Source organism: Berghia stephanieae, chromosome 8 (assembly GCF_034508935.2).
Source record: "Berghia stephanieae isolate SIO BIC M18660-M18661 chromosome 8, UCSD_Bste_1.3, whole genome shotgun sequence".
NCBI lineage: Eukaryota > Metazoa > Mollusca > Gastropoda > Nudibranchia > Aeolidiidae > Berghia > Berghia stephanieae.
In genome coordinates this window covers 36,123,764-36,146,598 of record NC_088367.1, presented here as the reverse complement: position 1 = coordinate 36,146,598, position 22,835 = coordinate 36,123,764, and the positions used below count along the sequence as shown (strand labels likewise).

General features: G+C 38.3%; 2 protein-coding genes across 7 annotated transcripts in view; one reads left to right on the top strand and one right to left on the bottom strand.

Annotated features, from left to right (window-relative positions):
* LOC144978583 (KICSTOR complex protein ITFG2-like) overlaps positions 1–6,883 on the bottom strand; it is a 67,395-nt gene extending 60,512 nt beyond the window's left edge. For 2 of the 5 annotated variants that reach the window (XM_078924853.1, XM_078924852.1), the window contains exon 1: positions 6,715–6,882. The gene's annotated coding sequence lies outside the window, so the exon portion shown is untranslated. Of the gene's footprint in view, positions 1–6,714 lie in introns of all 5 variants that reach the window. The other 3 variants (XM_078924854.1, XM_078924851.1, XM_078924855.1) reach the window with 3 other exon arrangements.
* Positions 6,884–11,379: 4,496 nt separating this feature from the next.
* LOC144978582 (uncharacterized) lies at positions 11,380–22,024 on the top strand. 2 transcript variants are annotated; one of them, XR_013646543.1, is made up of 2 exons: positions 11,380–11,402; positions 17,645–22,024. XR_013646543.1 is itself a non-coding variant. In XM_078924850.1 (2 exons), the coding sequence occupies exon 2, from the start codon at positions 19,890–19,892 to the stop codon at positions 20,256–20,258; it is 369 nt and encodes a 122-aa protein (XP_078780976.1). In that variant the 5' UTR covers positions 16,492–17,046; positions 17,645–19,889; the 3' UTR covers positions 20,259–22,024. The 2 variants fall into 2 exon arrangements, 1 of the variants encoding a protein (XP_078780976.1); XM_078924850.1 differs by lacking the exon at positions 11,380–11,402 and adding an exon at positions 16,492–17,046.
* The last annotated feature ends 811 nt before the right edge of the window (positions 22,025–22,835 follow it).

Sequence of the window (22,835 nt, the reverse complement as noted above, 5' to 3'; positions counted from 1 at the left end):
ACGACCATTTTTCTAGCGCATTTCCAAAAAATTACCATGCTTAATGCGCTTCATGATATTTCATTTATCCCATTAACAGACCAAATGGAACCATATTTCAATTTCATCTAGCACCAATTGCCTAAAACCAAGGACACATTCACACCTTAGTCAAGTGGGGTAGTGTGTTAATTGCCTTACCCAAAGACAGGAAAAGTAGAGAGCGGTGGGGGCTGCCTGAAGCCTGCTTACCCAAAGACAAACGTAGGCACCGGAATTGTCCACGATCACTGTCACCCATCAGACCACTGATCATGCTTAACAATGCATGACTTTTGTAACAATACGGGACACTTCTATCTCTGAGCCACTTAGCCGCTCTCTATAAATGATACTTTCATTTCTTTATCTGTTGATTACTGTTTAATATTGCCTTTGAAACTGTTTTAATTAATCGTCATCCATACAGTATGTGTAACGATTTATTAAAACATTTTTGTCGATGCTTGATTAAAGACAAAATGAAATTTCACTTTCTGATGACTGATATTCAACAACAATGTCCTATTTGCCACGAGGAATTCATTAATATTGATTTTATAACAGAGAAACGATAATCTAAAACTGATACCTGGCTCCAAAATACATTGGTGATGTCAGACACATTACACGAATATAAAGAATGTTGCTGCAGCAGCTCTAAGACATTACAACGCTAAGCAGTTAACACCCTCACTGCGATCAACATCTTCGTTTGATGTGAGAAATTAAGGTTTGTTTTGCGATCAATATCTCTTTAAGCGAACAAAACGGAACCCTGATGTTTTCCCTGTAGGACTGAAAAACAATTTTTGCTCTCAATTAATTTTTTTGTTTTTAAGGGTTTTACGGCGCTTGCAACACCTTAAGGTCATATAAGCGCCAGTAAAAAGGAACAAAATGGGATAGTAAAAAGTTCTAGAATTATAATCAAAGCACAAAAGAAAAGGTGAGACAAAGGGGAATTGGTTCAAATAGGGTAAAGATGTAGATTCCAAGAGCACACCGTCAAGCACAGGTCCGAACTAAGAGGAATCCACTCAAATGTTTACCAATCATATAATATAATATGTAAACTAAACATAATACAATGCATAACAGAGAGATGATTTACAAGGAAAAAAATATCATCTCCCAAAACTTTAACTATATATTCGACTGTTTCCCTCCCAGCCAAGGAACTCCGGCCAGGGTCAGGACAAAACTAAGTAATCTCATTCCAAGACGACAGGGAACAATTGGAAAACGGGTGTGGGGGAATAGAAGACACAGCATGTACCTCCCTGCCCACTATGGGAGGTCGTGATCCCCACCCAGGCTCTCAATTAAAAGTAAGTGTAAAGAAAGAAAAGACGAATGGTCCCAGATGATATTAGGTAGATTAGAATACTGTCCGGATTTATATGCCAAATATCATCAACAATGTAGTGTAAATTTTAGAGGTTCTACACAAGCTTGGTTTTTGTTGCGCATATAATGAAGTGAGAACATTTGAAAAAAGTGCCGCTGTGGATTCTGGTAAGGATGTAAGCCCTTCATGTGATAACACATTTTTGCAATTTGTAGCTGACAATGTTGATCATAATATTGCAGCAATCGATGGTCTCAACATATTCCATGGCATGGGAATGATAGCAATCAGTTCACCCCCATCTGCGGTTACGACAAAAATTCCCAGAAAAGATATTTCAATGGAAGAAATCAGGGAATTAGCGAAAATTAAAATTCATTTTTCTAATCCAAAAGATCCTTCATCTCCCATTCTCTACAAGCCATATTCAATACCCAACTCTCAAGATTCTCTTTCCAGTGTTGATATTCTATGGAGAACTTCTTGGATTTTCTCAGAGATCAATGTGGTCTGGATTCATGCAAGCAGTTTTTTGCACAGAAACATCTGGTATTGAATTCCTTCCAATCATTGACCCCAAAACCAACTGATGAATTATGCATATTACCAACTCTTATGTCATCACAAGCAAACAAATGCAAAATAACACCTGTCATTACCTTTGACCAACCATTGTAGTTTTCTTGGTTATATTGGAAAGGTTATGGAGGAATCGGGTATCGAAAATGTCCTCAAAGTGATCTATGCTCCTACTTCTGTTCCCTTTATCATGAATGGAAAGGCCTACTCAAGAGCAGTCATTGTCTTATAGATTCCGCACTTCATGCTTTTATTGTCAGTGATATTTTCAATCTAAATGTTTCAGTTTTAACTCAATCTGTTGAAGATGAAGCTAATGCGGAAGTATTCAGCAAAGATGTGCCATGGATTTCAGATATTGTTTATGAAAATCATTTGGACCAAACCACACCTGAGAGTTTTTCTGGCTCAAGAGAAGCATGTTTTGAAGAAATTAGTTCATTGGTAGACGGAATAATGGACAAAAGCATTGCCATAAATAACCTTGAAACTAATCCAGTATTTCAACACATCATGTCACAGCTACAACACAAAAGGGAAACTTCTTTAGATAGGACAACACCACGATTGTGGTTTCTGTATTTGGACATGGTAAGAATCCTGCATCAGGGCTGAATGCGCTGGAAACTGAAGACTTCACTTGTCAAGTCTTTCCAAAATGCTACCTTTTTTCGCCTCATGTGGACACAATCTCTCTCTAAAGTCAGGGTATATTTATTTAACATCAAGGCTTGACCTAGAAACATCTCATTCAAATGTCTATAATGCATTTATGGCAGGTCATCATGTGGTTAGATGCAACATCAACAGTTGGACAGGATTATCCACAGATTTTACCATTGAACAAAGTTTAATCAAAAATATAAAGTCTCAAGGAGGTCTCACAACGGGCAGGGGGATGGATGAGAGTCAAAGAGCGTTGTGGATCATGTCAATGCCCGCATGTGCTGAGATCATTTCAGCTTTGATCAAATGTGCAGGTCATGAAATTCAAAATGATCAGCTTCATAAAGATATTGGCCTTGCACAGTGCCAAAGAGACAACGACGATACTTGGAAACTCTTTCAATATCTCTATGAGAGAAATCCTTTTGTCGGGGAAAATGAATTGTGTAATATACGTACTAGTCATAATGCTGATTCATCAGTTAATGCTCACCTTGCTAAGGCATTAGGGGACAACATTATCTCTGGTATGATTGGTGAGAAAGCTCTTATTTTTTTCGTTTAAAAGAAAAAACCAACTGATTAACATGGCCACTAAAACAGCATGCCACATGGAAAAAAAGACTGTGCATGTTGACTCAAAACTCCTGTTCCAGCGGCTCACAAGATTTGCTGAAATAACGATTGAAAACAAGGAGATTATTCTTGATTTTGAACTCTGCTCTTTCCCTCCAGCATTGTTTAATTCGACAGGTTTGCTTCTAGAGGCAAGGAAACCATCGCTTCGGGATGCTCTGTGCAGTCAATGTGAAGGTGGAGAAATTACTGGCCTGCCAGATGGAGATTATTTGCAGGTTTAATCCATATTTTTATCAGTTTTTTATGAATGTAGAAATATTAACAGGCAGCTACGTCTCTGGCTTTAAACTATTAAAATGTAACAACTGTTTATGTCAAGAGTATACAAAGTGTGTACAAAGTGTACAATTTGATGTGTCATTTTGAACCCAGGGTGGCAATGTTGTAGACCTGTAAATGAGCTCTATAAAAATTGACTGAAACTCTTCGACAAACTGAAGATTCAATTATTTTTTTTTAAACAAGGGCATCATTGGAGAGGAGAGTGATAAATACAATACATTAAAATAGTAGGTGTTATTTCTTACTGGAAGTATGACTGCCATAATTTGATATCGAAGGAATGCTAAATAAGCATGTTATTCATATAGGTAAAGATGACTTCATCAAAGTCATATTCCTGCCTCTGGAATTTTTTTGACATAGTCAGAAAAATAATCATCATTATCATCTTTAACTTCTAGCCATGACCAATTGAATATATTCCTCACATCTTTATCGATGCTCGACAAGTCTGAATTGCGATCCACGAACAGCTCAGCCATTGAGAACATTAGAATAATGTAGCAATGAGCAAACTTGATTTTCAATCAGTAAATGACAGGAAAAAAAACTTTAATAAATGACTTCTGGCCACTACACTGAATTATTAAGTAAAAGAGAATTATCAAGAAGAAACTTCGGCAGGCGTAGCGAAAAAATTCAAAGAATCGAAATGAAGGTAAATCGCCACAAAACAGCAAGCTCGCTTGGGCTTGAGCAAAACAATGGCAGAAAACGTCCTGATTTGCACGGGAATTAATTAGGCTACTTACCATTGTTCCTTATAATCAGGTACCCAATCAGTGAAGAAACGGTCAACCAGTTTGTTTACAACGTGAGGCAATCGAAATGTGCTTGTAGCAATCTATCATAACTTTCGATTTGAAGGTGTCTACATAACGGACTTCCAGCATTCGCAATTTACTTTATCATACTTTTGAGACTCGCCAGGTAAATGTGGTCAATTTTGGCTTAGATGAAACAGTGAAATTTATCGCTCGGTGGCTCAGTTAAAATTGGCTACAGTTGGGATCACGACGGGTTTGGAAAGTGAAAAAATAATTTAACGAAGGATGTGTGAAAATACCCAGGGATGTGTTCAGACACGCCTTTTATAAAAAGCGTCGCTTAGTCTTGGCAATATATACATCGTTAATATAAACGGTCCCCATGAGCTATGCGTAGCGCTGTGGAACACTCCTAATTACTTTACGGTCATTCGACTATGATTTGTGAATTCTTTCTTTTTTTATGTCTTTCTTTCTTTCTTTCCTTTTTTTAAATATTTGAATTTGACAAATTGACTGATTTCAGTTAATTGACTGGTCTAATGTTGGTGAGTGGTGAACATTTATCTCGTGAAAAGTAATCCCCTTGTCAAGCCTGTTAGGGAGTTCAGTGATCGCAATCATAACATAATTTACTGTGTGTAATACCGTTATTGTAAACCATCCATCTGTTCACTCATCCCAGACCCGTCGTTTTTTTATATACTGTAAAGAAGAAAAATTCCAAAGTATGGGAGGCCTACTGAAAGCTCCTACAAAGGGAAACAACTCAAATAATATTCCCTCAACTAACCCCGAGAAAAAATAAAACCTAGTACCTTTAATTAACCCTAATAGGAAAACAAACACCCTAGCACCTTTGCTACGACTTATGACTAACCCTAATAGAAAAAAAATCCTCTGATCTCGAGCTAACCCTAATAGAAAAAAAACAACCCTCAGACTGCTTTGCACTACCTTTCAATTTCAATACTTCACAAATCAAAATGGTGGCCGAAAATCAAAACAATGGTCAAATTAGGAAATTTTAAACTTTCAGAAATCTATCAAGGTTTGTTCTAGAGTTTTTAAAATGCTTCTATATAATGACAAATTGAATAAAAATAAACATATGACAAAAGATCAACGTGAAAATATAAATTGAACGAAGACTGGGGATGTAGGAGCTTTTGGTAGGCCTCCCCAAAGTATGGTACTGTAACTGGTGAAAAAAAAATTGGCTTAATGTCACTAACAATTCTAGTGTTCGAGATAATTTTCAATAAAATCCATCAAAAAGTTGTGAAAATATACACTATACACTTCAATGCGTGCGCCGGATAGGAAAGTGAAAGGCACAGGCTGCATTCACATCCTTGCTACAGAGTTTGGAGGACTAAAGCTAAGACTTTTCAACTCAAACGTGAAGTCTGTCCTATTGTATGGATGTGAAACCTGGAATGCATCACAGGCATTATAAGGAGGGTACAGTGCTGTTCCCTTAATATATGAGTCATATTTTCTCTCCATTTCAAAATCAAAAGATGCGCAAAAAAAACGCACCCAAACAGCATATTTAGTTTACGGTATTTTTTTCATAGGCAGCAAATACAGAAACGAAGTGGCAATTCAGACTTGAGTCTGAATAGCCTCCTGTGACTAAATTTTGTTTTCTATCACATATCACACTGACTCAGCTTAAACCCCTACTTTGGATTGTAGAAGGATTGTTGTCTGTCTCACACTATCAGAATATGTAATTTTTAAATTATTTATTTTTGTCCTGATTTTATTTGGACATGTATTTTTTAAAACAACAAGCAAAAGCTATACTCTCTCGGGAGACTATTCAGACTGAGACCAAATAATCTGTTGATTGCACATGCGCATTGGAAATAGAGTCCGAATAGCCACGGGAGACTATTCAGTATTCAGACTCGAGTCCGAATAACCGCAGCCATAAAAAAAAAAGTATCTTGATTTCAAGGGAGGCCTTCCGAAAGCTCCTACATCCCCAGTATTATTTTTTTTAACGAAGTGACTATTCTCATCCCCCTAGTCTAGGATGCTAGACCGTCTAGTCTTCATAATAGTAGTCCACAATTGTTGTATGTTTAATCCAAAGGTTGTGATGCAGTAATTTGTTAAGTTTCTTGTCACAAGTTGCACTATTTTTTTTAAAAATCAATCAAATCCAAATCGCAAAAAGCCGGCGACGTTTTTTTCGGTAATCCAATCGGCCGGGGGGGATGAGAATAGAGGCAGCCTTTTTTTATAAATAAATGTTCTAGGGTCCCAAACCCCCAAAACATTATATTTAAAAAAGAAAAAAGAATACAGGGGATGTAGGCGATTTCGGAAGGCCTCCCGATTTCAATGCAATGCACAACAACACAATTACAAAAATTAGACATATTACAAAAATAATCTTACTTTAAACTTTAAGGCTAAGGCTCTATTTCTTGGACCTGAACCTAGGGAAAATAAACTTCTCTATCAGGGTTGCCAGGTGATTTTTTGTCGTGTGATCAGATTTTGACAAGAAAAGGACCAAATGAGTCGGTTTTGGGCCAAAATACGGAAAATGTTCACTAAACGTTACAGAATGTATATCCGAATACAGATAATCGTACAAACATGTGTGAACAATAGAGCAGTAAAGTTAGCTGCCCCAAACGTAAACAAAGGTCGAGAAGCACGTGGCAAACCACATGTTCCTGTCTTGACAGCTCACGTTCCAATGTAAATAATAGAAAAAAATAACCTTTAAAATTTGGCTGTTAGGTGGCAAAAGAAACACATATTCATAAATACTCGATCATGCATCAAATAATGTCTAGATATGGATATTTTATGGAACAAAAGGTAAAATTTTCTAAAATTTATCAAAAGTTACAGTCTATCTATTTTTAGACCAGAGCAAATTATTGCGCTGGTGTGAACAAAACGAGAATTATTCGGAGCCTGATTTTCATAATAATTTAGCCTTATATTATATTATTATTTCTGCAACTGTTAGATTTTATGTAAACATATTTTCAATACTGAAAGTGTATTGCCTACAACTCAAACTACAAAATTGGGAGACCTATATTGTGCGTAAATTATTCCGGTCCCTAACGGAAATCACTAGCAACTTGTTATTGTTTACGTTTGGGGCACCTAACTTTACTGCTCTATAAAGAGGAGTGAGCTTACGTGCAAAGGGGGGGGGGGGGGGGTCGTATGCATGTTGCCAGACTCAGCTTGTACATATCCAAAGGGTTGCCATAACTGCTCTTGGTTAAGGATGGTTGGTGGGTGGGTGGCCTTCGTCCACAAAGTGTACAGTTTTGCCCTACCTAACTCCAACAAAATTTTTAAGTGATTTCTTCCATTGTTTCAACTTGGGACACATTTTCCTTATCACAGACCTGAGTGATCCTGTACTTTTCGACGACATTGTGGGTTTCCGTAGCTCCTGATACTAATTTTGTATATTTTCACCGCATGTCATTCCAATTAATCACAACTTATATGAACGAACGAATAATTCTGAAATAAAGTTCTATTTACGTTTAAATACATACAAAGTGGAAAAGAAAATAAAGTATTTACATTTAACTTAAATATTCGTTATCCAATCTACAGGAATTGCTGAATGCACTCTTCCTGCTGTTCCTCATCCTTCTCATCTGATTTGGTGTACAACACCTTTGTGTTATGGAGTGCAATCATCTTGCTTGTGGCCACAAAATCTTTACAGCATTTGGATCGTTGCTGAAGATGAGATTTGATCCTGATTATTGCATCAAGACAAAGTACTCCCATTCGGTTGCGGGGCTTTGTTTTTGTGACTGTTACCAATGAGAAGACACGCTCGATGACTGCATTGCTGCTCGGAACAATGAGGCAATTCATCACATATTGACCTAGCTCTTCAAATCCAGGTGTTTTCATAACTCCAAACCAAAATTTATGGGTGTCACTTGGGAGTCCTGTGGTTTTGAAAGCTTCCACATCTGACCAGTCAATAAAAGTGAGACGTCTGTATTGATCCTCTACCAAATCTGATTTAACCAAATGAAGGAACGGTAGGCTGTGGAATGCAGGTTTGTCCACTTGGTTAAGAACTTTTGTTGGACTAAGCTGACTGAGTCCTTTGAACATGTCCTTTGTCGATGGAAGTCTTAGTTTGACTTGCTCACAAGCAACCTCTAACATGGACAGGCATCTTTCTTTGGTGTGACGCACCCTTTCCTCCACACTTTCGCGTTGCTGTTCATTGGCTACAAATTCCAGTACATATTTACTACATTCATTTGTGAACTTGTACCCAATTTCCACGAACAAGACAGTTCCATTGTTTTTCAATCATACAGGCATTTGGGGAGTGGGAGGGCGCGGTGTTAAGTGCCGACCGGACGCAACCCCCCCCCCCCCCCCCCCCCCCCCTCTCAATTTCCGAACTCCAAGTCATCGCCGTCCGTTGTCAGATTCCTTGCCTCGTGTAATTAATCAGCACTCAGCACATGCAAGCTCCTTGCAGAGACAGGTCGAGGAGAGTTTTGTTTGCCAGATCAATGTCTCAAACACTCGAATCAGTAATACTACGAATATCGATGTGTGCATGCACATATCAGTTTTCTTGATGTGGATAAATTGAACAAAATTCATTTTGAACTAAAGGCTATGTAGTTGGGTTCGTTTGGGGCAATGACTCTCCAAAAGGGGCCAAAAAAGGGCCAAAGGGCCAAATGATATATGGAAGGGCCAACTGTTTGAAAAGGATCAAAAATCTCGGATTTGGCCTAAAAAGGGCCAAAATGGCAATCCTGTTCTCGATTTACTAGTGCTGGGCGGGTACCCGGGTACCTGCTGGTAATAGAACAGTAAAGTTGGTGCAATAGAGCACGTGCTTCTCGACCAACAAGATAACAACAAAATAGAGCAACAAGATATGAAGTGAGTAGAAAAGTGCCAGAAGACAATAGAGAATAAAAAAAATTTTCGCGGCGGTGGTGGGGTTTGAACCTGCGACCTTATTGGTACGACAACTCCGCCTGGCAGGTGAGAGCGTGGCTCTACCGTGTGAGCTATCCACGAACACAAAAATATTCGTTTCAAACCCAAAGTCATTTCTAGATCCCTCTCTCACCCACTTCTTGAGATCGCCGATTCGTTCACCACCATCGCGAAGTAATTTTGACCAGCAGTTAAGCTTAATAGCCAATATTCTCATCACAAACATATAACATAGAAACGATTGAGACATTGAGTATGCTCCGGTGTATGGGGTGAATTTTTAATTCAGAAAAGTGAGTGGAGCAGGCACTTATGTTGGTAACAACAAGATATAAAGTGAGTAGAAAAGTGCCAGAAGACATAGAGAATAAAAAAAATTTTCGCGGCGGTGGTGGGGTTTGAACCTGCGACCTTATTGGTACGACAACTCCGCCTGGCAGGTGAGAGCGTGGCTCTACCGTGTGAGCTATCCACGAACACAAAAATATTCGTTTCAAACCCAAAGTCATTTCTAGATCCCTCTCTCACCCACTTCTTGAGATCGCCGATTCGTTCACCACCATCGCGAAGTAATTTTGACCAGCAGTTAAGCTTAATAGCCAATATTCTCATCACAAACATATAACATAGAAACGATTGAGACATTGAGTATGCTCCGGTGTATGGGGTGAATTTTTAATTCAGAAAAGTGAGTGGAGCAGGCACTTATGTTGGTAACAACAAGATATGAAGTGAGTAGAAAAGTGCCAGAAGACAATAGAGAATAAAAAATTTTTTCGCGGCGGTGGTGGGGTTTGAACCTGCGACCTTATTGGTACGACAACTCCGCCTGGCAGGTGAGAGCGTGGCTCTACCGTGTGAGCTATCCACGAACACAAAAATATTCGTTTCAAACCCAAAGTCATTTCTAGATCCCTCTCTCACCCACTTCTTGAGATCGCCGATTCGTTCACCACCATCGCGAAGTAATTTTAACCAGCAGTTAAGCTTAATAGCCAATATTCTCATCACAAACATATAACATAGAAACGATTGAGACATTGAGTATGCTCCGGTGTATGGGGTGAATTTTTAATTCAGAAAAGAGCAGTAATAGAGTAATAGAGCAGTAAAGTTAGCTGCCCCAAACGTAAACAAAGGTCGAGAAGCACGTGGCAAACCACATGTTCCTGTCTTGACAGCTCACGTTCCAATGTAAATAATAGAAAAAAATAACCTTTAAAATTTGGCTGTTAGGTGGCAAAAGAAACACATATTCATAAATACTCGATCAAATAATGTCTAGATATGGATATTTTATGGAACAAAAGGTAAAATTTTCTAAAATTTATCAAAAGTTACAGTCTATCTATTTTTAGACCAGAGAAAATTATTGCGCTGGTGTGAACAAAACGAGAATTATTCGGAGCCTGATTTTCATAATAATTTAGCCTTATATTATTATTTCTGCAACTGTTAGATTTTATGTAAACATATTTTCAATAATGAAAGTGTATTGCCTACAACTCAAACTACAAAATTGGGAGACCTATATTGTGCGTAAATTATTCCGGTCCCTAACGGAAATCACTAGCAACTTGTTATTGTTTACGTTTGGGGCACCTAACTTTACTGCTCTATAAAATAAACAATATCACGTGACCATGTTAGAAGCACGTGGCAAAACACATGTTCCTGGCTTTGACAGCTCACCTTCCAATGTAAATTATAGAAAAAAATAACCATTAAAAAATGTCTGTTAGGTGGCAAAAGAAACACATATTCATAAATACTCGATCACGCGTCAAATAATATCTAAATATTGATTTTTTATCAAACAAATGGTAAAATTTATCAAAAATTACTGTCGGTCTATTTTTAGACCACGGTCAAGATTATTCTCCAAAATCAATGCGCTTGTGTGAACAAAACAAGAACTATTTGAAATCTGGTTTTCGGAATAATTTAGCCATATACAAAGAATTTAAATAAATAACAATTTTATTTGTACGTGTTTGTTTTTAACTGAATGTGTATTACCTACAATTTGAACGGGAGACCTGTTTTGTGCGCAACGTTGTCCGGCTGCTAAAGTTCCTAATCACCAGCAAAGAATTGGCAGTCCAACTCATGCAAAGGTAAGATTCCAATTTCAGTGTTTGAGTTTGTAATTTGTATCGATTGGTTTTGAGAGCAGGAAACGATTTAGTTCACTGTTAATCCATAATAGCGTTCGGCTATTTAACTTTGGATGTCTCACCGGCATAATTTTAGAATGCGTTGTTTATTTGTTTTCATTTCACTTCGCAATTTGACTGTCACTGTCAGTGTCAGTCATTACAGTAGAACATGAAAGTAACGTACTCGGAAATAGCGAGTAAAATCTAAATCCCCGTTTTTTTCTCTTATTTGAGTCAATAAAATTAGCATGCAAGTAGCGAGTATGAAAAAGAGGTCAACTCGGAAATAACGAGCATTTCCTGCCCCAGCCTCGGACTTGGAACGAAGTAAAGCAAAACACCAGACAATGGCGATTTAAATATTTTTAGCCTAGCTTCTTTTCTTTTCTTATTTTTCGTTACGAGTAATATTACATTGTAGTTGCCTTGTCGAGAGTACATAGTAGTAGTAGGCGAAACAAATTTGGGTGTGTGTGTTTGTGCGCGAGGTAAGCACTGGCAGCCAACATGTCAACATGCCTCACTTCGCAGCATCGGTCAGCGAGTCGCATTCGTTAACGAACGACACGATCAGCGAGAGAGGGGACCGTGGAACCATTATTTCAATGGGTCAGTGATTGAGTGATGCGCTTGCTACCCCATCAAACATGCCTAGTGCAATACAAACACTCGCACACACACATACATGAAATCTTGATGGAAATGGAAGGGGTGGATCAACTTCAACTTCAACCTGTGGCCATCATTACGTAGTTAACGAAGGCCGTTCAACCCCGCCCTCACCCCACTTTATCCACACACAGTCATTTGCACGCACGCGCGGCACACACGCACAAACACAGACACACACACACTGTCTTTCCATATTTTTGTACGGCCGAGTGACCTTTCCTGTAGTGCTGGGTCGAGTTTGAAACGATCAAATCGAGCGGGTTTTCGATCGAGTCCTCTAAAATCGAGTCGGTTTCGGGCGGGTTTCGAGTCAGTGACGTCATCGAGCAGTGATTCGTTTGAAAAAAAAAACACGAGTAACTCGTTTGCCACAGGAAACTTCACATACCCCTCCCTCTCTTATGTCTGTGGCTGGCTTGACTGCAGTCTGCAGCTCGTTATGATGGGGGCTGCCAGATGGCCAAGTTCAAAATTGGTTACTAAGAAACGCTTTTCTATTATTATTCATTAAAAAAAAAATCTTTTATTTAAAAAAAATGAAAAGATAAGTTTATCCAACTGTAGTCGATTGTTTTGTTAATCAAAACAAATGAGTTTTTCAAGGGAGTCAGAATGCTTGTGGTGTTTGGCTATTTGGGGTCTATTTGACTACTTGGGCAAGAAGAAATCTGGCTGTCTGGCAGCCTTGATTATGATCGTTCGTCGCATCACACACACATACACACACACACACACACACACACACACACGCCATCAAACAGTTGTTGATAGTGAAGGGTTGAGACCCCCCCCCCCCCCCCCCCCCCCTCCCACCACCATCATCCCGCTGTCACCTTAACATTTCATATTTATGTCGCGCCAAAAGTTGTCGGCCGCCCCCACCTCCCATAATTTGTCACTGGTCGTCATCGCCTCTTGTGTGTGCGGGAAAGGTCGTGCCTTTCATTTCATTATTTGAAAAATAAATGAACAAGGATGGTGTGTTTTTATTAGGTAGGTAGATAATAATATTTAGCAGGTTCCACACCCAGACACCCACGGATTGCCCGGACACGATGATAACGATGCCGACGACAATGGATGACGATGATGATGATGATGATTCTCGTGTTTCTGTTTAAAAAATGAAATACTTTAGCAGGTTCCACCCCCACCCCCCACACGGATAGACCGGACCCGAAGATGATGATTGTGGTTTTGCTGGCTGTTACGGCTGTGATGAGGATGATGATAATGATGATGATGATGATGATGACGATGGCGCAGATGGTGATTATTTGTTCGGTCGCTCAGTGGTACGGTGTCTCTTGTCACAAAATCAAGCCTTGTCAATGGCCGGATGAGTGACAGTGATTGTTAAAAATTGTGATCCAGACGTTAAGTCCGTGTGTCAGGCACTTGACTCAGGTGTGAATGTATTCTTATCTTATAAGCAATGACGGGTATTGTAAAGAGCTTTAATACAAAAAGACTCCAAACAGCGATCGGTACCTACTGTACGAAATGGATGTATGGTCGATATGGCGTGCCGGAGGAATAAATTAAATTAAATATTGTGAAGTTCATTGAGCATGGTAAATCCTTGGAAATGCGCTTTGAACTAATACACCTGCTAGACAACTCCGATTCCAATATAAACGACTGATTAATATTCCCATATATAAACTATAGTTAGCTGAAAATCTTTCTTTGTCGGGACTCCAAAAGTATGGAACGAATTAGACAAAGAAATCAAAGGGTCTTTTAGGAGCACTGATTGAGTTTAGATTGATTATTACATTGAAATGTGTTGATATTTATTTTATCCATTATTATTAGGGTGGTGGTGGTGGTGGTGGTGATGATGATGATCCCGCTGATATGATGGTGATGATAAATAAATTAAACATAATTCCCTTTATTCATCCCATAGGGGAGATTCGTCTTTCGGGTCTATTCTAAGGGAAGACTGGAATAACCCAAGCGATAGCCGCAGTGCAGCGCCGCAAATTTAGTTAGGGCAAGGTGACTTGCTCAAGACCACTCAGCGGCGGGTGATCGAACTCGGTACCTTTCGGGTGCCAACCAAAGACCGTACCGCTGCCCCTGATGATGATGATGATGATGATGATGATGATGATGATGATGATGATGATGATGATGATGATGATGATGATGATGATGATGATGATGGGAACTAACAAAGAATACACAGGCATCTAAAATTGAAACATTCCATATTCAAAGCTAATGTTTTACTTTAAAAAATTGAGCTTTACAATATCCACTAAATGTGATCAAAGCGCTTTGTAAAGGGGTCCCCGGTCAACAGCAACATTTAATATGAAGGACGGGACATGCCGCCTGTTAGGCGATATTACAATTTTTCAGACAAAGACAACGCTGTTAACGGCCAGGTACTCATTTTACACCTGAGTACGGTGAGAGAATGTGAGTAAAGAGCCTTGTCCAAAGACTCAACTATGCACCGAGCGCGAGGCTTGAACCCAGGACTTTCCGATCCCAAAGCGGGTGTCATACCACTAGACCATTATAATGCACGAGACCCATGGTCGACTAGAGTACTACCTATAGTTACGTCATGACTAGACCACATAGCCGCACTACTGTAGGAGTGTTCATTGATAGAGGGATGCGTGTGTGTCATAGAAATAGCCTTAGTGTGTGTGTGTGTGTGTGTGTGTGTGTGTGTGTGTGTGTGTGTGTGTGTGTGTGATAGTCAAACTTTAGTAGGTTTAATGAAGTCTTGTCACACACGCGTGATACACCTATACGAATTTCCCTGCCACTGCCACCCAGACACACTAACATCTGACAAGGAGTGAGGGCTGTGGAAGAACCACAGACTACCGTGTGCAAACATTGGCGATTGGTATCGGATGGCAAACTGTGATCGTTTGAATTTGAAATGATTCGAAACACTCGTTACCCCTCCGCTCGCTCGAATCCTGATCGTCTCAAGCTCGTCTCACGTGTCAAGATCGTCTCAAGCTCACAACCCGCCTGATCGTTTTACGATCGAGTGATCGTTTTACTAACTCGCTCTTCCGGCATTGAGATCGAGCACTGACTCGTGGCTTGGCGCTCGGTCGTCGATCGAGTAAAAGCGATCAAATAACCCAACACTACACTTTCCTGGCAACTCGGGAATAGCGAGAACTCGGAAATAGCGAGTAATCAGGAGTGGACCCGTCGAACTCGCTATTTCCGAGTTCTACTGTACTCATTACTACAGTACAGCTTCACTCGCCGATTCTCACTTACAGAGTTTACGTTTCCTTCACGTATGTCTGCTTCATGCTCATTCAGTGAGTGATTCGAATACTGTGTGAGAGAAAACACTTTTCGTAATTTATGACATTTTATGGGTAACGTTTACAGTCTAGAACGTGTGTCAGTCATAACTTGACCGAAGAAGAAAACAAAGGAACAAAAAAAAAAAAGCAGACACCCCCCTCCTCAGCAGGTGGAATCTCAACAAAAGTTGTATTTTTTTAATCCTCATCTTTCGTGGTGCGAAGCTTTCATCGCTTGTCATATTTTATTGACTCTCGCCCTTTCCTAACGTGATAATAGATTTCGAAACAATCTTTAGGTCTTCATTCTCTCATTATCTGTTCATGACTGAAACTGGAAAAGGAACAAGACAAAGGCAAAGGGTCTCTGCCACCGATTTTCAATATCTTGTGTTGTTTGAGGGATTTAAGTTGGTAGCCGTTTTTGCCACATAAGACTTTATGTTATTGTTTTTGCTGAGAGTCGATGGGAGAAGGAATGGCAGAGAGGGAGGAAGGGGTGGTGAAAAAATGAGAATGTCTGGGAAAAGAAAATGTCCCACTCAACCCCTTATCGCATCTTTGATATTTGGCAGGTGTCAAACTACATGTATGACGTTTTGGATCTTCCAAGCCTATTCGCCTTATTTGGTCGGTAGCTGTGTGAAAGAAAACATATTTTATTGTAAAATGCAGGGAGTGCGGTCTGATATTTTCGTCATCGCTATGATTATTCCCAGACAGGGTCTGCCAACAACGAAAATTGGTTATTCCCAGACAGATAGAGGGAAAAAAACCCAATATTTTTGTATTAAAAAAAAAAACAAACAATTTTAAGAAATTCATGCCCAGAAACGGAACAAGGCCAAACAAAAAAGGAGAAAAGAATAGACTCGCTCAAAAAAAAAAAAAAATATGAAAAAAGGGGGGGGGGGGGGGGGGGGGGGGAGCGATTGAATTCGAATCTGTGCAGCTAAAATTAAAATGAGCAACGAGTTTCCCTTGGCTCAAGAGAAGTGAAAATGAAAAAACTGTGCTTAAGTTTTTGTATGAGTGTTGGGGGGGGGGGGGGGGGGGGGGTTGTTACAGTTGTATACACATCCCTGTTAGTTCAATCAATTTTGTGGGTAATGATCAGGAGGGGCCTGGTCCTACAACTTTTTACGGATTTACCTTGGATTGAAATGAAAACTAAACCTCTCTGATTACTTTAGATTACCTAATTTTATTTCATACGTTTTTTTATGAAGAAGAAGCTTTTTAGGATTTTGTAATTCATAGGAAACACCATGATATGTGAAATGATGTCTTATCTAAATTTTGCCTCGGGAATAATAAGCGAACAATTTTGAAAAGCTCTCTCTGTTGATCGAATTATCAAAAATTTTATTTGTGATCAGATATTTTATTTGACTTTAAAGTGAAATCTAGAGGCATTAAAATATATTCAATGTTTATTAGACTTTTCTTATGTGATCAGAAAGTTAAATACAGGAAATATTGATCAAATGAGTTCACCGGAAGGTAAATAAAAGCCCATTTTTTAAAAAGCTAATCGACATTGGTTATGTAATCTTGCCTTCATGATCATAAACCTCTGATAAAATTAGACCTGACCCAACGGTTTTAACAACCTTGTGGTATCTGAGTTCCAGGTCCATTATGTTTTCTAATGTTTTTATTGAATATAAGCAAACCATTAAGAAATAGGTCATGTCTATATATTCAACATTTAATGATATTTCTTCTTACATTGAAATAAGTGGTTCTTTAGAGTAATAAGGCTCATGGAACTGGAGTTTTTCCTGTTTCAGTAACATGAAGCAACAGACCTTAAATAGTGCTTGATAACTTTCTTAAAAAATAAATGGTATTTCATTTTACTTTGAAATAATTGGTCCTTTAGAGTCATAAGGCTCATGGAACTGGAGTTTTTCCTGTAACATGAAGCGACAGACTGTAACAAGTGCTTGCTGAAATCTGAATAAGTTGCACATTTACATTTTACTTGTAGAGTTAGATCCAGTTATTCATTCAAACATTGGTATCTTAATTTCGAATTGTCATTTAATTACTACATATAAAGTTAAATAAATTCAATGATAATAATTGATAAAATAAGGTAATTATAACTTTTATTCATTGTTTGGTCCATATGAATTTTACTTTATGATTTTGTGTGAGATGATATTGCTTTTTATGGGACCATGGGAAAATGGTTTAGAATGCCATGCTTATCATTTTTTTTTTCAGATCTAAATAACATTACAACAAGAATGAGTCTCTGCATTCCTTTAATTGTTCTGGAAGCATTGGCCTGCCTATACCATGGGAATTAATCAATTTATATTCAGGAAGAAGTATCATAATTATTATTATTATCATCATCATTGAGTCTTATCCTTCAAGATTATCAAAATGGCTTTCATGTTACTGTATCTTATAGAATTCCTCATATATCATTATGGACCCTTCTTTGTTTTTATTTTATTGGAATTAATGTTTTTCTTCTATATTCTATATTCTTCATAAAACCTCTCAGCTTTATTGACCTAATCTAGAGACTAGAGAGCGATGATTAAGAGAACAGGACCATATTTTGCTTTCGAGCGTTTCTTAATTTTAAAAGCAGCTTACTGTAGTTTGTAAAGATTTTTTAAAACTTTTTTCTAATGACAGTGTCTAATACACGTTAAAACCAATGCATATCTATCCCTCTGTAATTTTTGGCAGTGATCTCTCCATTTTAATGGTATTGGCTCCTGTTTCTTTATAAAAATGCCCTGTGAGCTTGTTATACACTTGAAAGAAACATTTACATAGGGAAGTCAAGAAGAATATAGCAAAAGAAACCTGCTTCCTTAGTTATGAATAAGAAATTTAAAAAGAAATAGGCAATGACCTCTTTATCTTGTCTACCATTTAACTTTATAATTATTTTTTAAAGTTTATTATATCCTTTTCTATATTTATAATTTAATTTATCAGCAAGATAAGAGTACTGATGAAACCATCTATGTAGCTGGTTTGTAATGGTAGTAGAATTTGATAGATGGGACCATGTGATGTTGCAGAACATATTTTTAAAAATTGTATTGCATTGTTTCATTTATCAGCAACATCATATTAAATAATGCAGTGGCTTAATCACAAACTTTCTGCACTTCATATGCAAGACAGTGATGCTTTTGTGCTACATTTCTCGAAATATTCACAAAGTTTCTGTATTTTGTAAATAAGACCATGGCGCTTTTGTCTTAACTGGTTAGTCGCAAATTCTGCCGTTGTATTCCATTTCTCGAATAAAATTCTTTTCTATTTATTCTATTTATTTGCAAAGTTTCTGCACTTTATAAACAAGAACATGATGCTTATGACTGGACAGGTTAATCGCAAATTCTTCCTTTGTGTTCCATTTCTCGAATCAAATTATATTAAATTCTATTAAATAATCATTTTAATGGCAAACTTTCTGCACTTGATAATTATATGCAAGACCATAATACTAAAGTCTACACAGGTTAATCGCATGTTCTGCCTAAGAAGTGCATTTCTTGAATCAGAACTTTTCTTAACCAAAGTTTTTGCTGAGGCTCTTACATCACAGATTTTTAAAAATGGAACTACACAGTTTCAGTAATAATTACCAATTTTTTTCTTTCTTTTTTTTTTTTTTTTTTTCTCTTTCACAGGATGAGAATACAAGCATACCTTTAATGGAGAAACATCATATCTATATTTTTTTAATGATTTCAGTGTGAATAACATGAATATGAATGAAATGACAATAAAAATGATATAAATTTATAATCTGTTTTTAATTTATTTGGATTTCACAAGTTGTGTTATGGCACTCAGATACAGCAGGACGGGTGAGACTGAGAACCAATCCTCACAATAGCACTAGAGGTCTTGTATATGCAAGATGTGATTTCCATTGATACAGTTTAAAGACTGTCCTGTTTTTATTCATTCTGGTGAACGCTGTAGGGTTTTTTTTGTGTGTTTGTTTCTTGTTTTAAAAAAGATTCTTTGGGCTTTTTTCTTTCAATCTAAGTCTAAGACTTGATTGAATTCTGACTCAATGCAAATCAACTTTGTTCCAACTCATCAACTTCAAATTACAATGAACTTGTGCGCCCTTCCTTCTCTGTTAACCTACAGGTTATTGGATATGTAACTTTAATACATATATGTACGTCTACCACAATGATAAACTAGCAATTTATCTAAATATCTTGCAATCGTCTTTTGTAATAACTTTTCATTCTGGGTTACACATAAAAGTTAGCACTGCCGGGTTACAAAAGTACTTTGATGTTAAAAAGATCAGCATCCTATCATCTTACTTATATATTGGCAGGTGTAAGACTTATTCATTTTGCAAGTCATCATCGTCACAGTTTCGCACCAACACCGAGCCCACTCCACAGCATCTGGGGAGCAGACTCTTGGGTCATGGTCAGTGCAGCTGAGCGCATCCTGGCATTCTCTAAGGATGTCTGCTCTGGGCACCCACATGTACACAAGCTACTCTCAGCCAGCCCCCACTTTTTCATGCTTCCAGTTGTTCTCACAAGTTTACCAATTCATTCCTGGGGAGCTCAGTTCCGTAGGACAGTTCTTCTCTCAGATCTCCAACAGCTTCATTTGCATGATTGTTCCACTCTCTCCACGTGGAACGCCTGTATACAGCTGCATGGTCAGGGTTGACGCTTTCTTCCATCGTGAAGCTCTTTCTCGACTTCAGTCTACTTGTCATTGGGCTGTGCCTTGGGTCCATTTTCTATTTATATTTCTGGGCTTTGGAATCAGTGGCTCTTTGAATGTAGGGAGGCGGGTGGTTGGATGGGAGCATCACCCTTGAATCATATACCTATGATGTTCGCATAGGTGTACGATCCGATAGTGATGTCATTTCTTCTTCTCTTTACTAGCCTATCCTGCTTCTTTGGTTTGTGATTGTATTTTTGACAGGGGTTTTTTTTTTTTTCTTTAAATCTTCTGCCTGTTTGTTCTTGGTTATTTATAATTTAGCTTATGATATCTTTAGGTTATGATTTTGATTTACATTTGTACTATTTTTGTTAGATTGCTTGTTTTTTTGTTTCAGCGGTCTCTCATATAACCTCAATTGTGTTGGAAGAGACCTTAAGCAACAAACAAACAAAAAAAAAAATGTAGGGAGGTGCAATGCCAGCCAGCCGATGGAGGACTGGAATTGCAGTCGGTTTCAAGTTACTCTAATGATCCGGCAGGTGTTATTTTGACATGGCAGGATCTTACTCAGACTGGTGAGACCTATTCGGCTGATGAATAGCAGAGGGCTACTCTATGGTTGTCTTGACTGTTTTCCGATCTGCTCTCCATGGCGTGTAAGTTTTTGCCTCTTTTCTTAGGAAGTTGTTTCTTGTGGCCACCTTTGCTTTTGTTTTCTTTGTGTTCTGAGAAAAGGACATTGTGCGGTCTACGGTAACACCGAAGTACATGGGAAATGTGTTTTTATCCAATATGTTCCCATTCCAGATGTTCAGTTTCCTGTTTTCTTTAGGCTTGGCGGTTCTTTAATTGGAAAGCACACACTTGAGTTTTTTTCCTGGGTTGGCAAGTGAGTTCTTTAAATGTGGCCTCAGAGAGTGGCTCCAGGACATCCGTTAGTCTCTCCTCAATGGTCTTGAAATCAGAGGCCTGGGACACAAGACACAGATCATATAGAAACCCCTGATGTTCTCAAAATGAGGTTGGTCGTTGGTATAAACGTTGAAAAGGATATGTGCAAGTACCGATCCTTGAGGGAGTCCGTTCTTTTGTGATCTGCTTTTCTTCCCATCCATTTCCACAAAAAAGTGACGGTTTGACATAAGGAATTTTATTATTGCAACTCTTTTTGTGTTACGAGTTACCCTTGCAACCTTTAGGAGCAGTTTCCTATGATTTACTGTGTCATAGGCAGCTGCCAGGTCCACGAACACAGTTCATATAATTTGTTTGTTCTCGTAGAGATGACTGATCCTACCTCAATGGCGATAGGTCTGTATACTGATTTTGGAATGGGGTTGCCGACAGTTTTTGACATATCTGGAAGACACAAATGCAAGGTCTGGGTTGTAGCCTGTTCTCCAGCAAGCGCTTGGAAAGGATGATTCATGCGTCATAGAAGAGTGTCAGATTATATTGGTCAGCCCATTCCTCAACAGTATCTCCATCTTTGTTGTTCTCATTGTATCCCCATTTGGTGTGTGGCAGTTAAAGTCACCTATCACAATCATTGGTTTCTCACTGGTGGTGGATGTAACTGGCCACTTGAATGGCGTTGGTGGAGGTTTGTTGACAGTAATATCACATTGAAGTGTCTGCTTTCAATTCTGAGAATTTCCACCTCACTTACTGTCATGTCCTGGTTGTATGTCACTACTGTTTTGTCTTTGACTTTGACGTAGTTAACGCTACCGTGAATGTTGCTTTCATGTTGTTTGACTAAATGCATGCCAGGGATGTTTAGTGCCACGGTCTTGTGCGTCTCTTGTAGTTGTAGACAGTACAGAGTTGCGTCGCTGGATTACTACAACACACACAACACCAACATTTTGCAAGTATCTTTAACACTTTTTAAAATCATTAATAAACGGTGATACTGACAACAACAATAATAATTGTTATTGTTATTATTATTATTATTATTATTATTATTATTAGTAGTAGTAGTAGTAGTAGTAGTAGTAGTAGTAGTAGTAGTAGTAGTAGTAGTAATAGTAGTAGTAGTAGTAGTAGTAGTAGTAGTAGTAGTAGAGGTCTTGTAGTAGAAATAGTAATAGTAACAGTTGGACCAAGTACATAAATATGAATATTTATACAGCGCATTTCTACAGATCGCCGTGAGCAATGCGCTTCACAATGTTTCATATTTATCCCCCCACTTCAACAAGCCGTATGGAACCATATTTCTTTGTCATACAGCCTGTTAGGCGACCCTTGTTTAAACTGTCACTACACTTACCGCCATTTCTGTAGCCAGATACTCATTCAATCGAGTGGGGTAATGTGTGTATAATTTTTCACGATTAGTCACCCATCCTATTACTGATCACACTTAGCATTGGCATTGCTCGACTTTTGTGACAAGACGAAAACCGTACCGCTAAGCCATACGGTCCATTAGTTCTAGATAGTATAAAAGTCTATAGTTTTGTGGTATCAGTGGTTATAATACAGTAGTGGTAGTGCAGTTATAGTTATAGTGTAGAAGTAGTAGTCTTCTGTCAAAAGGGTCATCTGCGCGAAGAGATAGAATAGGAGATAGATTCGAATTTACTCTCTTCATTACATTGTTCACCTAGCTAGGGGAATTAGGGACACAAAACCCACGAATTGTGCAAATTAGTGATGAAAGCATGATTTTTTAATGAAAAAAAGTTCGTGCTCTAAGGTTTAAATTGTGATATAG

Bases quoted from the DNA above. Each gene is read 5' to 3' on its own strand.
- LOC144978582 (XM_078924850.1), top strand. From the start codon at position 19,890: ATGTCTGCTCTGGGCACCCACATGTACACAAGCTACTCTCAGCCAGCC.